Source organism: Echeneis naucrates, chromosome 15 (genome assembly GCF_900963305.1).
Source record: "Echeneis naucrates chromosome 15, fEcheNa1.1, whole genome shotgun sequence".
In the NCBI taxonomy this organism is placed as follows: domain Eukaryota; kingdom Metazoa; phylum Chordata; class Actinopteri; order Carangiformes; family Echeneidae; genus Echeneis; species Echeneis naucrates.
In genome coordinates this window covers 9,960,918-9,976,805 of record NC_042525.1, presented here as the reverse complement: position 1 = coordinate 9,976,805, position 15,888 = coordinate 9,960,918, and the positions used below count along the sequence as shown (strand labels likewise).

The 15,888-nt window shown below is 42.5% G+C and overlaps 1 protein-coding gene across 9 annotated transcripts in view; it reads right to left on the bottom strand.

Moving 5' to 3' along the window:
* kcnma1a (potassium large conductance calcium-activated channel, subfamily M, alpha member 1a) overlaps positions 1-15,888 on the bottom strand; it is a 119,376-nt gene that overhangs the window by 76,285 nt on the left and 27,203 nt on the right. For 8 of the 9 annotated variants that reach the window (XM_029521286.1, XM_029521289.1, XM_029521284.1 and 5 more), the window contains exon 2: positions 12,256-12,423. The exons of the other annotated variant lie outside the window; for it this stretch is intronic. In XM_029521286.1, coding sequence (XP_029377146.1) covers positions 12,256-12,423 — 168 coding nt within the window. The remainder of the gene's footprint in view (positions 1-12,255; positions 12,424-15,888) is intronic. 9 annotated transcript variants of the gene reach the window in all.

Here is a 15,888-nt window from a genome sequence, read left to right as displayed (position 1 = left end):
AAACCTTTCATTCTTTTCCCCCCCCAAAAAAAAGTCATAATGCATTTGGCTGCTAGAAGAACAGCCACACCCAGAATATTATGGGATTAAAAGCTTCAGTCTCCTTTTCAATAGTGCAAATAGAGTATGATAAAATGACGTAGCTGCCCAACATCCTGTTTTTACTTTCCTCTATTAAAACCAACCTTCTTTATCAGCAAAATTAGTCACCCCACCCCCCAGCACAGGTTTCATCTCAGAGGAGATGAAGAAGTGGCATGATCTTTATCTAGTTAAACCACAGTTTTGTTAAAATTCATGATAGTTAACAAGAAGTGTATCATCCACGTCAAAGCAGCGGATCCTGATAAGGTTGAGCACTTGCTTGCAGAAGGAGAAGCAAAAAGCTGTATTAGTATTCCGGGTATGTTGGCAGGCAATGTGTAAAGTGGAGAGCAACAGCATCTCAGTATAACCCCCACCCCCCGACCACATCAGATCAAGGTTTACACACAGCTGTCTGGCTCAGTCAATGAAGTGGGCGGATGCCTGGAACTTGTCATGGTTGACCTTAAAACATCTCTGATACCTTTATCCATCAGCAGGAGAGATGAAGGTGTTGCAGTAAACACTTTGGCAGCGGCTCTAACAAAACAAGCCCCACAGATGACAGTAAGGAGCTGAATGTTCTCATATAATACCCCCCCAAAAAAAACAAAAACAAATCCACCATATTTCATATTCAATTTCAGTACTTACTGGGGCCTCAGTATGCTTTTGCAGTTTTGAGATACAGCAGGGGAGAGGAACAGAGGGGTAATTTGCTAATAGTTTCCTTTCTTTTGTTCCTTTTGGATTATATATTAGAATTCCACTTTAGTCATACAGCTATTCATTGAGCAGATAATTAATGCTCTCCCTTACAAAAAAGATAGTTCATCCAAATCCAACAGAAACACAGAGCAGGATTTCACTCGCTCTTACATTCTGAACGGATGTCCTGAAAAGTGTTCCCATAATCACAAGGAAAACACATTTTGGAGCAAGTTCGTTAATTATTTCATATGTCTGCAGAAGAGGTAAAGTCAATAAACTATTCCTCCTCACAAAGCCCTGACCCTTATTAAGAAGACATCAAGGTAAACTCCGCCTCAGTGTTGGTCAGTTCCACCTTTCACCTTTCCTGTGATGAAGGTCTGCCAGTTTGACTGATTATTGACTAGCGCTGAAACCTGCATCAGTCTTCGATATCCAATGTAGGGTTTATTTTGTTGGACATCAAAACACTGAAAAGTGCAGCAGCACTGCCTGCAGCCTGGAAGGTAGCCGGTTCCCATGAGATTGAGGATTTTATAGGTTTAATATCAGACGCAAGCCTTCTCAAATCCACCTCTCCATTCTAAGTCCCAAGACTCCCACCTCTCCTTACAAAGCCGAGACTTAAGGATGAGTGAAACTGCCACATAAAGCTGCTGTGTACACTCATATCCCAAGAACCTGCATATATACATTCCTTACTAACATAAAAATCCACCTGGGTTTGGAGTATAGCTGTTGCACTGTAATGCCATGGCTAAGGTTTGGTAAGGTATATTGCACAAAAACAAGTTGGTTTTTTGTCTAAGACCTGTTGTGTTTCTAAGAGCGTCACCCCCCTTCCTTCTGCTCCAGGTGACAAAAGTCAAACTCTGCTGCTGGTGTGGTTTGTCAATTGAACACTCGCCATTATGCTGAAACAAGTGATCATTTTCCTTAGGGGGAAGAAATATTAGTCATGCAGATAGTTTTATTTGGAGGTTGAGATCATTTGTCTCTGAGTTGACAAGCTAGACTACTGTAATTTATAATATAGTTGAACTGGCCCCTCCAAGCTCATGGAATCAGTAGATATTAAAAAAATTGAAGCTCCCAGGGACAGTGAAGGAGAGAATGAGAATTAAAAAACTAAGCAGGCGCAAACTTCAAACCTGTGAATATGAAATATGATGCTACCACAGTGATATTCCACTTGTGAGAATAACTGTGAATGCAATGGGCTGGAGCGACTTATACAGCTGGCCCAAAGTAATAAAAAGAGGATCACAAAACCAAAACATCACTCACTCTTCAGGGACGAGGAAGGTCTAGCCTTTAGCCCTCTGTCAGAGGGAGTTTTATGCTTTCATTGCTTTATCTAAGTGGCCCCATGATAGAGCGCTTCCCAACTGGATTACTGTCAGTCTAACAGTGATGCTATTTCCAAAGGCACTGAAGTAAATGGCGAAACCAGATCATGTCATTTTGGATACAAACAATATTACAATATCGTCTGGAGTATTGTAAAGTTCTGAAACTATTTTCTTCGAAAGCAGCTAGAGGTGGCTGTAATCATGTATGTAAGCTAAATCAGTGATTGACACTATTATGGTGCATTAAGTGCTGCGGTTCATGCGATAACCATGTTACATAGGAAAACTCTTCGCTCGTTCGCAGCTGTTAAACCGTGAGGCTATTCTTCCAAAGTATTGATTTAACCTGAAGGATAATGTGTTCCTCCCTTCACTTTGACCATATCTGATCTCCAATATTTAGTCTAGCTATGTGCATGTCACATAATAAACACAATGGCAAAACACTCACTTGCATAGCCTATATATAGTGCACATTACTCATGCAAGCATACACTTTAATGCATATGGGGAGATACCTCTGTGACCCATCACACCAGGTGCAGAGATAAAAACTTAGGGAGGCTGTGAGTAAAGTCCTTCTGCTTCTGGTCCGTCTTTGATGCATTAAAGCTTTGAAGTCAATACTGATGCAATTTAGGGCCAGGGGCAGAGACGGATCTACAAGCCATTTAATTAGCACCTCGCTATGGCTCCTAATGCGAGAGAACCTCGGTAGCAAAGCCAAAAAAGTCTCCCCCTCTTTGGTGCACTCACAACAAAGACTTTATTAGAATATCTTCCTGGCAAAGCTGAAAAGAAATGTATGATAATATTTGGCAGTGAGTAGGAGACAAAATGGGGGGGGGGGGGGGGGGGAAGTAAATACATATTTCAGTCTATAAAAACTCTCAAGGCTGAAATCCTGATCCAGATCAATACGAATACGAATTTTCCTCTTGCTTTTTTCCTTCTCATTCCATAATTGCTGCCATATATCACTTTCACCTATGCTCTCGTGTGTTAGCTTTTCTCCCTCCCTATTTCCCTATGCCTGTGACTTCACCTGCGATAGTCTCCTCATGATCTCATGGAAAATGTGAGCAGCGAACGGCGAGCTGGTGGTGGTGACGTGTTTTGGGGACACTGTGTGGCTGTCCCATCCCAGGAAACAGAATCCCAGTGGGGGTAAACGGATCTGAAACCTGGCTTAGCAGATGGTCCCCACTGTGCTGAGTGTGTCGATAAGCAATTAGAAGTACAAACATGACACGGGTGACAACAACATATTCAGAACGAACCTGAAACAATATCTTTGACTGGGTCCGAGTCTTTGGACAGTCAAAAAAAAAAAAAAAAACGGAAATATGAAACGTATAATACAGGAATGCCTACACATGGAAAGCTGGTACTCAATCGCTCACCTTGAGAGGCTCCACAAAGCACAGTAGGGAGGTGTTTCCCATCAATATAAAACATTACGTGAAAGTTGCCTTTTGGTGTCTCTTAGGTCAGTTTTAGGAGGAGTGGAGCCATATGATCCATCTTCCACCTCTGATGTTGCTCCAATAATAACCTGTCCACCTTATAAAGCAGAGGTAGAGAGGCAGTCATCCCCATCTCCACTGATCCTTTCACTCCCACACTATCTTTCTCTGCGTGACTCAGACCTGCTGATGTATAGATGGTGAGACAGACTGAGAAGAGGAGGAAGCAGTTCTTGCTTCGCAGAGCAATTGACATACAGCACACAAAGCCTACACTGGGAAAATGTTGAATGTTAATAATGTGATGCTTTATCACACACACACAGGGAAACTCTCTGAATTGCTTATCCTGCTCCAAGGAGTTTGGAGCACAAAGTGCACCTTTGCAGGTGGAGGGTGTTACGTTTCTTAGTTCTGTTGCCTCCAGGTCAATTTACAGTCAATCAGTAGGAGGTAATGATTTATTTTTTGCTCATACGTGAAACGTACAATTGAATTCAAGAAAGGTTCTTTGGGGGTACAACAGAAATGCTCTTTTAGCCTGTAAGCAACTAAGTGGGTCTGCTGGTACGAGACTGGCTGGTAGCTGAGCAAGCAAAGACACTGGCACTTAATGTAAGCACTAGACACTGAAGACCAACTGAGTAAGTTACCACAGGATTTGACATTTGCATAAAAGAAAGCTGTTGTGAAATCAGCAGTATTACAAGAATAGCTATTTTTATTTTTTGCAAAATTTGTCATATCCACTGTTGGTGTGTTAGATGTAGTTGGATCGATGTGATACTACAAGTTCTGATCCATTAGGTGTGCATCACCCCAGAGGCTCTGAGTCACTCAGCACTCTCATCCCCAAGACCATACCAGACAGCTATGACAGCCAAGAGACAGAGCTGTCTAGGAGGTGACAGAGGAGCCCTAAATGACAAAAATGCAAATGTCTGCATTCTCTCCAACTGCCCACTTAGGTCACACTCTCCCTGCATGCAATTTTCTGCCTGTCCGTTTGCTTATTCAACTGTTGACTGCTTGCTTTGTGACTGTGTGCATCTCCCTCTCGGTCAGTCTGTCTGTCTTGAGCCTGCAGACTAATACGCTTGTGACTCTAAATGTAATGTCATTTCTAACTAGCATGTCACTCCTCAGCCTGAGGTTTCAGCAGGGCATAAATAAGCTCGTTCTAAAAAGTAAACAGAATATCATTACTGAAGTCACTTGCTTGCTCAAGGGGGGTATATTTTAATCACCTAATAGCATGGACAACTTGTGTAAAAGCTACGGTAGAGCTGTTGTAATTAGCTAAGTGATTTTGGATTTCTCCTAAGACACACTCCAAGAGCATTGGCACCAGAGCTGTTTACACAAACAAACTTACAAGCTAAGGTAAAACTTTTCACATCATATATTTGAGTTACAATGGTGTGATATGATTAGTGAAAAGTTTCAGAGTTGAATGTGGTGAGTCTTTTCTACAAGCCCAGACAAAAGGAAACAAATGAATGTGTGCCGCCGCCACAGCGTCTCAGACAAATTGCCCTCCTAGTCACAGGTGACTTTGATCTAATAAGAAGAAGGTCGGGTAGCCAGCTAAGTGAAACATCACTCCTGTGTCTGCTCTCTTGACCTTTTCCTCTGCAGACAGATGGAGGGTGGGACAGACAAAGGGCACGGAGGGCTGCAGTGAGAGATGGCGAGTCCAGGTCACTGGCTCTTTAGCAGCAGAGGTCCAGGTGGCAAATGGATGGGTTAATAGATGGGCGGGTGGGGTGCTTTAGGGAAAGAACAAGCACAGATGAGTCATCTAACAGAACAGAATCAGAGTTATGACGGGCCTAAGGAGCGGCTGCAGGGAAAATCATTCATGAGGACAAATTGAGACCAACCGTTTCAGTTATAAAACTCCGTGTACTGCTAATTTAAAAGGCTGGAAAGCCTATCGCTCAAATGTAACAGAGGAAGAATGTAATGTATATTGAATTCCGCACTATCCTTCTACTCTTGCTTGGCACAATTTGAAAAGGCATGTTTTTGAGTTAATATAATATAGCACATCATGCCTGTATTTATATATGCATGCTCAGATGTGCTGCACTATCTCTGTTTGGTAAGTGAGAAGGCAATGTGCGAATTTCTACCCGCTAAAACGATGTATCACGATGGCAGAGCTCCCTGTTGCTTTTCTTTCCTCCTATGACACCCTGGTTTCCTTGTCATCCCCTCCGCCTCCTCTTGCTACACTCCACCAACACTCAGAGCACGACTTGTGTTTCTTATGTGGCAGCAACCCAGAAAAGCGAAGCCAGCAGGGCTGACTTCACATAGCGGACCTGTGGCTAGGGCATGAAATCACAAGCATTTGTCGTTGTATTGATGGACTTACAAGAGAACACACAAATGTAACTAAAATTGTCATGACTTTAACATACTATGATGACATCTCCAATTCTGACACATAATCTAAGATTTCCCCTTTTTCTTAATGCTTCGTCTCCACATTACTGTGTTGGAACACATAAAGAAGACTTTGGCTTGCAGCTTGCATCTCCCTCTCCCTGCTGCAGTGCTTGTCCCCCATGGTTCCTCCGGCATAAACAGCCATTCATCACTATTCAGAGGATTTCAGTGAATGCGTATTGGCTCACCATAGACAGAAGTGATAGATCACGGCAAATGCCAAATGGATAAGCTGTGCATTTAACTAAACCCAACAACTGGGAAAAATGGGAGGGAGGCATGGAGGCGGCTTGGAGGTTTCAGCGGGAGAGGACACCCAGTTTGAGCTGGCTGAGAAATTGTGTTTCATTATGGAGGAACACAGTGTGTAACGTCGCTGGATGTAAAAAACTAATAGATTTATCCCGGGTATTAATTTACAGCGAACTTGGGTTGTCAAGCACGTCTGGAAAGACGGCCTCTGTGGCTATTGATTGTCTAGTACACACGTCAATGTGACAGATTCTTTCATGGACAGACACATTTGAGAGACACTCTGGGAACTGATGACTGACTTGTATCTCTGTTCATAGGTCAAAGGTAAGGCTGGATAGTTATTGCAAATGGCCATTAATTGACTTTCAGCTCTTAAACTGATTCATCATATTTTATGTATGCAGTTGTCTGTTGTTCAAATTGAGAATTAGCAAAAACCATGCTCAAAAAGTGACTGAGAGTTATGATTCGTGCATATAAAAAATATTCCGTCTTGAACTCCAGTTCATGGATTTCAAAGGATTTTACATGATTTTGAATCTATATAAACATTAATTCATTTATTTATCTTCAACTGCTTATCCGTTTCTGGGTCGCGGGGTGCTGGAGCCAATCCCAGCTCACATTGGGTGAGGGGCGGGGTCACCCTGGACAGGTCTCTAGTCCATCGTAAGGGCCAACACGCAGAGACAGACAGAGACCAAAAACCACTCACACTCACACTCACACTCAGACCTGCAGACAATTTAGAGTGTCCAATTAACCCAAGCATGCATGTCGTTTGACAGTAAGAAGAAACCCGGAAGGAAACCCGCACAGGCACGGGGAGAAAAATTAAAACTCTGCACAGAAAGGCCCGAGGCCAGGAATCGAACCCACAACCTTCTCATTGTGGGGCAACACTAACTACTATACCGCCATGCTGCCCTATATATAAACATAAAATAGAAATATCTTTATCATTATTATTACAACAATTTTAGCCATTTTGAAAAGTCCTACTTCAAGGTATGCTTGCTTATATGCCTGTATACGTGTGGGTGGCTGTGTTTATTGTGAACATTTTTCATTGAGCCTTACAAGTAGTAACACACATTGCTCCCCCCGGATGGAGAAAAGACAGAGCTGCCCGTTAGTTTCAGGTTTTAGGCTACACTGAGATGAGTGATGGAGGAGATGTTGCTGTGATGACAGCTGTATCCATGCTGAGGAGTTTGCTGACAGCAATGAATTAGTTCCACGCACTCAACAGGAAAGCATAATTAGGCAGTCCAAACAGACACACATGTATTTACAGATTCATGGATACACACAAGACCGCATCCACTTTGCCTGCACAAACAAACACACAGCACAGAGAAACATGCAGACAGAGGCATCACACACTCGCATACAATTTGTGTGGATGCAAAAAGTAACAGCTGCTTCTAAAAACATAAATATGCTTATCCAAGCCCAAAGGTCTGTCAATACAAAACTCTACTCATACATATCCACACACAGCACTAAGTTACACAATGCCGGTGTAAAAAGTAGAACACTGGGAATGGCAGCTGTTCTCCGTGCAGGAAGTAAGGCCATCATAGGGAGACGAAACATTCACACTTATTTTCACCACAACAGGATGTTTGAGGACACAGGGAAACACAACACAGTGCACCCACAGTGTGTTAGCACACTTCTGCACAATTTCACCTCACCTCTCACGCAGTTGCTTACACGCATATGCACCGTAAGCAACTGTTCTCTCAGATAAGGCAGAGGATGGAAAAAATTAAAGGTAATCACAGGGACAAGGTGCATGGAGGGAGAGAGGTGAGCAAGAAAGCAGTTTCTCCTGCCGGAGTTGCTACTGTAAAATCTGTTTTTGTTTTGTTAGTTTTTTTCATTTTTCTAAGGAAGCACGCTGCATTTGCTTCACATGCTGTAAGAGTAGCTATGGTTTTGGTTACAGTGTTGAGGAACCCTACTGAGGAGCGAAACAGATGCATTGCATTGGCAAATAGGGGTCAATATGCAGAGTGCCATGAAGTGTGTGGGTGGATGGGTAGGCAGAGGGATGACCATGGGGTTTAGGGAGCGGACCATGCAAACAGATGGTCCCTGGTTGCCACCCAAGATCCCATTAAGAAAGATGGCAGGACTGACCTATTTCTGGACGCGCTGTGCCATGAAAATCTATTGCACAAAGAGGTTGGGGCGAGTATTCACATTCAAAGGTTATAATCCTCACTGTTTTTGTTGGACATTGTGGGATTACATAGGCTGTTGCTATAGAATTAATGCAGGAATCAATTAGATAAGATGCCGCAGTAAGGAATCACGACAATCCGGCCGACTCATGTATACAGCTGTCGAGCTCGTCATTTCCTTGAACACTGTGACCTTGAGTGCTTAATGAGGTTTCTGTACAAAGCAACCGTGGCGATACGGTTGTCAAGAGACCGATGAGCCATCCACCACTAGACCAGAGGTGCTCTGCCTTTCACCTATGCTCCACATGCAGCGCCTTTGTGCGGACAGCTGTCTCATGGGGCTCAGCGAGAAATGCCCTGCTTAAGCTTCAGCCAGTGCTTAGTTGTTTTCTGCTCTGCATGAGACTTCACAAACTGACTGACTGAAATTTCTGAGGTATTTTTTATGCATTTCAAAAGAATCTGGAATTGACTTGTGCTCTACTCTAATTTGATGACTGTTCATTCCCCTCATGTAATCCTCTCTGACCCTGAGTTTGGTACCACCTGAAAACCACACTAGATGCCAGTCATGTGTGAATGAGGTAGTAAATATTTGATATGGTGATATTGTAGAGGCAATGGATCATAAAAAAAAGCAGAGGACCCCACCCCAAGAGGAGCAACATTGGCATGTGGTAGCATCAATCATTTCCCCTGATATTTTATAAGGCACATAAGGTGACATGGGCCTAATCGAAATTGGATATATGACTGTATGTGCTGTATGTGGTGTGTGTGTGTGTGTGTGTGTGTGTGTGTGTGTGTGTGTGTGTGTGTGTGCGCGTGCGTGATGGTAGTTGGGAAGGGTTCATGCCTTCAAGTAACAAAGGCTATGATCACACAAAGACACGGGACTTTGACATACGACCACTCTGAGAGAACAATGTGTTATCGGCGTCTTTGTCTTGTGAAATGACATAGGCACATAAATACACACACATAAGTGCCTGTGTGCACCTGCTGCCCTGTGTTTACTGCTATTACACAGTCTACGCAATGCCATGAGCCATAATAGCCTTCACCTCCCGTAGCCTATGTCTGAGCTGCAAGACACCTTCGAAACAGGGTCCATTCTCATTCACCCCTGCAGCTCCCATTGGGTATGTGGTTAAATTTTTTAATTTAATCCCTTTCTCATCAGAGCAAAGTTTAGTTTTGCTAAGTCACATCACACACCAATAACAACAAAGGTCTTGTTCTTCTCACCCTGCTAATTCAGCTCAGCATGGAGAAACAGGGGGAAACTCCAGGGCCAAGATTCTGCCACAGATGGATTTAGATTTGTCTGGTAATTCAATAAGCTTGGGGCTACACTTGATCTTTTACTAGCAGTGAAGTCATCAAAGCAAACAAATGAGTGGGAATAAAGGGCTCTGCTTTTCTGCCAGCCAGAGGTTATCTGTCTCAATCTGCTTTGGCTTTAGCTCTTCCACCTGGATAGAAGGATCCCGCATCAAGCTTTAATCTCACCTGTGTGTGTGTGTGTGTGTGTGTGTGTGTGTGTGTGTGTATTAGTCCTGCTCTGCTCTGACACCCCCCTAATGTCAGATGACTGAGCGCCACTACACAGCAGTTGCTATGGTAACCAGCCAGGTTTTGTGTACACAGATACTCATCGCAATTTTGATCTGCAGTGAAGCATTGATGGGAGAGCAAGAGTCCTACAAAAATCACCCACCTACACACACACACACACACACACACACACACACACACACACAGTATACTCATAAAAATAAGCTTGCACACATACATAGATATCGTATATACGTAATTCACATGTGCAAATATATCAACACACATGTACCCAGAAATTCCCCAAATCCACAAAGTATATACAAATTCCACCCATATGTAGTTCTTCATACATTCATTCTTCTACATGGAGCACCACTCAGTACACACTGTGCTGCTTGTCATTAGTCTGTGCACATAAGCAAAAACACATCCTACTGGCCAGAATTATCAAGCCCAACAGAAGTAGCACAAATCACAGTAGGTGATAGACCGGGATCTCTCTACGCCTGGAAACCCCTTTAAAGCAACCACTGCCTTGTTTTAATCAATCCTCACATGCTCTATCAGTTTCTCTTTGCATATGTCTCTTTGTTTGTATCTTAGTGTGGCTGTCTCTCTCTCTCTCTCTCACACATATGCACACACACACACACACACACACACACACACACACACACACACACATATTTATTTAGAGGGCAGATTGGGAGCGTTCAGTCAGAGCAGAAGATGAAAGCAAGAGGGAGCTGTGTCCATGCCAGAGGAGCTGTGTGAGCGGGGAAATGATGAAAGAGAGGCTCATTTAGTAAATTGACAGCTCCCTTTAGGTTTCTATATTCTATTTTCCATTAAAGACCTGAATCCCTCTAAACTCCCAGCTATTCTCACCAGGCGTGAAGAAACACGTCACATTCCAGAAAACATTCACAATGACAGCCTTAGTATTTTACTTGGATCCCTCTCTCCTGACTCCCACAGTCACTTCATTCAGTCCACACATGCACATGTGGATATGTGTGTAAGGCACTACGAGTCGTTGTAACACCCTAAAGCAAGTTAGGATGCAAAGAAAAGCTAGATGAGCCGAAGAATTGATTTTAAAAAGGGGAAAAAAGTTTTCCATCTGTAAAAGTGACAGATACACAATCTATAAATAGACACACAGCACAAGCACTATATGCATCTTCTTCAAAGAGCAACGCTAGCAGCTAGGCGGCAGACATCTTGCCAAACAGAGAGAAGGAGCATGTGAGAAATGCTTAATTTGAATATTGTATTTTGTTCATGAGGTAAAGTTTCATAATGCTGTACAAGACAAAAGAGAAACTTTTCAAACAAAGGATCACCATGTGTTTATACAACCTCAACCGGTGTTCTTTTCACAGACAGTGTTTGGCACTGCAAAGAGAAGTCAACTCTCGTGTTGGAACAATTTTGTTTGGGTTCTTTGATGGACAGAATCAACTGTGACTAAGAAGAAATGAGATGTGGGAACCGGTTGAATAGCAGCACAGACATATAGTTGTAAAGAGGTCAACCACTGCATATCTGGAACCTGGAAAAGAGAACCAAAGCGCAGGAGAGATTCTGGGGGCAGAGAGAAAGATGGAGCTAAAGGAAGGAGGGTCAGTAGGGGAGAGGGACTGTAATTCATATCAAGAGCAAAGCCACACTGACAGCCTCATAGCTACTGTGCAAACACAACATATGCTACCTCTTGTACTTCGACAGATAAATCTCTCCCCTCACATACACACAAGCATGTACATGCACTCTCCACAAACAGAAATACACACAAGCTCATCGGATCGGGTGCCAGCAGCTCAGCAACATAAGTCAGAGCGTGCCACACATAGGCCACCGCAACAGAGAGAGGGCCAAATAACCAGCTGAGGTTCAATGAGGACTGAGCATCCGTGTGTTTCTGTGGGGATCAAATTAATTGGCCAACAGTATGTCTCCAATGGGACCTGTAGAAAACAGGTGAGTAAATGTGTACATGGCAGTAGATTATACAGTGGATACATCTGGGTGTGAAAATCAGTCTGCAGTCTGTTTGCCTGGGGAGACACCAGACTGCTGCAAATGAGGGCTGGAAAAATTATTTGTGTAACAAATGGATTTAATTCTGGATTCAGAATCTGAGATATCTATTTCCAGCCAAACAGGAAAACCTACCAAAACTCTGCCGGTGAGTGTCTGAGCAGAGATCATGACACCGGCCCAGTCTTTGACTGAAGTCATCCATCCCACCTCACTGGCTGGTGCTTCCTCTTTCTCATCAGGACCCTTTAGTGTCCTGTCTGCTGCCTGATTGTTGGCAGGGTTGTTCACCTTCTGGGCCTCCTGGAAGAAGAAATAATAATCTGTGTTAGGAAATGGAGCATATTAAAGATTAAAAAAAAAAAAATTAGGAACATGCTTTAGGGGGAAGGGAACCTACAGGATAAATTTACAAAGGCACAAATGTGAAGTGGCATTTAACAGTGAGGAAAGGAAGACATGGGCCATGGGGAAACCTGATTGTGAAAGAATATCATCAAGAAGCTAAAATAAATAAATGGATCATATGAACCGTGCTATGAAACAGCATCTCACTACAGCTCTTGCATGTCCACATTCATGACTAGCTACAGCCTTGTAGGGGAAAGAAGGACCAGGATTGCTGCCATCATGCCATGATGATCCATCTGCTACACATTGAATATGTGTGTTGTTGTTGTTGGCGTGCACAAGAGTTAGATAACAGCAAAATGTATGCACATTTGCTCTTGTTTGGCCCATATGGCTCTGTAAGTTAATTGTTCCTCAGGGTAGAGAGTGTAACACTATTGTTCTCATTGAGGCCTTTCCACGCTCCCTCTTGTGTTCGACTGAGTGAACAGAGTTACACGACATTCATTGGCATGCTTTGCTTGGCACAGTCACCCCATGCAGCTGTTCCTCTCCAGCCGTTCACTCACTCCTGATTTGACAAAAGCAGGCACTCAGCTCGCCTGTCCTTATGGCGAAAAAGGAAAAGGAGTACAATTCCAGTGATCTACAACCTTAGAGGCAACAAAATCCTCCACACACACACACACACACAAAAGCATAACAAATGTTTGTTTGTGTCACCTTCAGCCTCATAAAACCACAGATCTGGTGTTCCTTTCCTAGGAGACAGGCTCCTATTACTGCTGTGTCTATGCAGCACTTGGAATGCATTTTACAATATCCCTCCATGCTGATATCCAACAAAGAGCTATCAAAGCAGATTACACGCCATGTCAACAAAGTGTTTTGTTTTGTTTTTTTCACAGTACTGATGTTACAGTTTGTGTGGATGACCTTCATGACATGCAAAAACGCTGATACGAAATAATGCCTGTTACTGTACGGGGCAGAAGAGACAAGCAACCACTGCAAGTCCAAGTAACTACTGGGCTGACCAACATGTGTCTTAAATGCAACTTTAAAAGAGAAAAAAAAAAAATAAAAATCAAACCAGACTACAATGTGAGTGTTTCTGCAGTGCAAAAGAGCAGCACTATTACAGATGAACATAAGGGAGTGCTCCGTCCATTTCAAGAGGACTGTCTTCCAATTGGATTACATTTCATAATGATATGGCATGGACACAGCTGCCATTTTCCTAATTTAATTCTAACCCTATAACAATGCCAATAAACTGGCCTTAAAAAATCCTGACTTAGTCTTAAGATCATTATCTTCCTGCCATTGGGCCTCTCAGTACTGCAGTGGGTAATTCAGTTACTTATGCTTTATATACTCATTAAATAGCTCAAGGTTGGGGGACTCACCTGCCGTGAGTGAGATTTGAAGGAATTAGTTTTGTTTTTGGAACTTACACCAAAACAGCACCCGACTGCATTAAGTTTATGTTATTAACTTTCAAAAAAATAAAAATCACATTTTAATATTGCCACACCATTTATTTTGTGCAACATCATATATCACAAACCCTTATACTGTATGCTTCTGGATGCACTAATCCATACTTCCTCATTTACTCCCTTGACTACAAAGCCTGCATGCGTCTCGCCTGTCACATGCTACAAATACTCAGCAAAATGTGTCTGCATGCAGGTCACCATGCACAGGGATGTCTAAGGTTTCACTTTGATTGGCCATGTGCCTGCTTGATAGTATTCCCGGCATGTTGCGGTGGAATAGTATGTGCAAGTCTGTTCCCAGCAACGACTTATTAGCCATAGGGCCTCACATGTGCACACACATAGCACACCACAACACAGTAGAACTATTGTGTGTCACGCAAAGTGCATCTCACAGTAGCTGTTAGCCCGTTTGCAGCTCATCTCCTAATTTTTTTCAAGCATGTCACTGAATGCTAGTCCTGTCAGAGCAACTTTGTGCTAAGTACAACTAACTAATGGGCAGGTTCTCTTGTGCTACATCCAGTAAGGAAGCATCAAACAGGAATGTCTCCATGAATTGCTTTTAATAAAAAAATAATAATAATAATAATAATAAAATTTAAAAAGCACGACAGCAATTTGTTTTAATGAATTAAATAAGCTCCATGGATGAAGCTGACAGATTTTATTGAACTGTTTTACATGTTTATATGTTTACATCTGTTTGTCTGCGTGGTCTGGATGTAAATTAACCAGGTTCATCTGGGAATATGCTCACTGGTACACACCTGAACATGGAGGCTTTAAACCGCATTTGGTTGTTTCAATGAGTTCTTCTGTGCACATATGAGGGGGTGCGTGTGTGTGATGAGGAGAACACATGAATAACGGATGTAGTCATAAACTGATGGTCAGGGCAGATAAAAAGCGACAATGTAAACAAGGAATTGCTTCTAGTTCATTTGAGTGGCCAGCAGTAAGCCTAAGCCAATAGAGAGAGAGAGACAGAGCAGCACTGAAGCAGCCTGCCATGGGAGAATCCATCTGCTGACTATATATACACACATGTGATGTCAAACTGAGAGAGAGAGACAGGCAGAGGGTTACAGGGGAGAGAGGGAGAGCCACAGGATTCAGTTAATTTATTTATAACCAAACTCGGATTGGAGAGAAATGATGTCATGAAAAAGTTGAAAAAAATATTGAAATAAATGTAATGTCAAAGAAAATGGTGTGATTTGGAACTGGAACACAAGTGGAAAAGACAGCCTCCCAGCAACAAGATTTTTTTTTATTAATTTGGCTGTTTTCTTTGATATTACAACCCTCAATATTCTTCTACAATTAAAAACTATCAGCTGTTCAATTACCTGTCTATACAGTGGTTGTCACTGTGAGCAGCAGAATCTGCCATGTCTTTGTACGGTTCACATTACACTGCTAAAAACAAGGAATGCACAGGAAATGATGCAACATTACTACCTTTTTCTTTTTATGTCAACGATATGAGTCAGTTCAGTCCTCCAGAGCCACATTAGACCTCTAAGTTACTGCTAACACAAACCAAACTTTTCCCAGCTAGTTCACAAAAGTGTGCAACCAGCAAAAGGTGGGATTTTGAAGTAGTCATAGGAAATGCAATGAATTTGTCTGTGACATTAATGCTGACACTTGTTCATCATGTTTCTACAAAACAAGATAACTTCCCTTTTCAGCATTTTTTCACTGGCTGGATGAGTTTTAAATATTGCAGGGAGTCCAGGAACGCTGAGCTATTAAATGAAGAGCTACAGACAAATGATTGGCACACCTCTAAGGTAAACAACTTCACTGCACCCTACTGTTTTGTTAGAAACTATTTGTGACATGCACAGCATGAAAACATACAGCAGTTGCAATTATTCACTAATTTCCTTAAAAACTGTTTTCAATA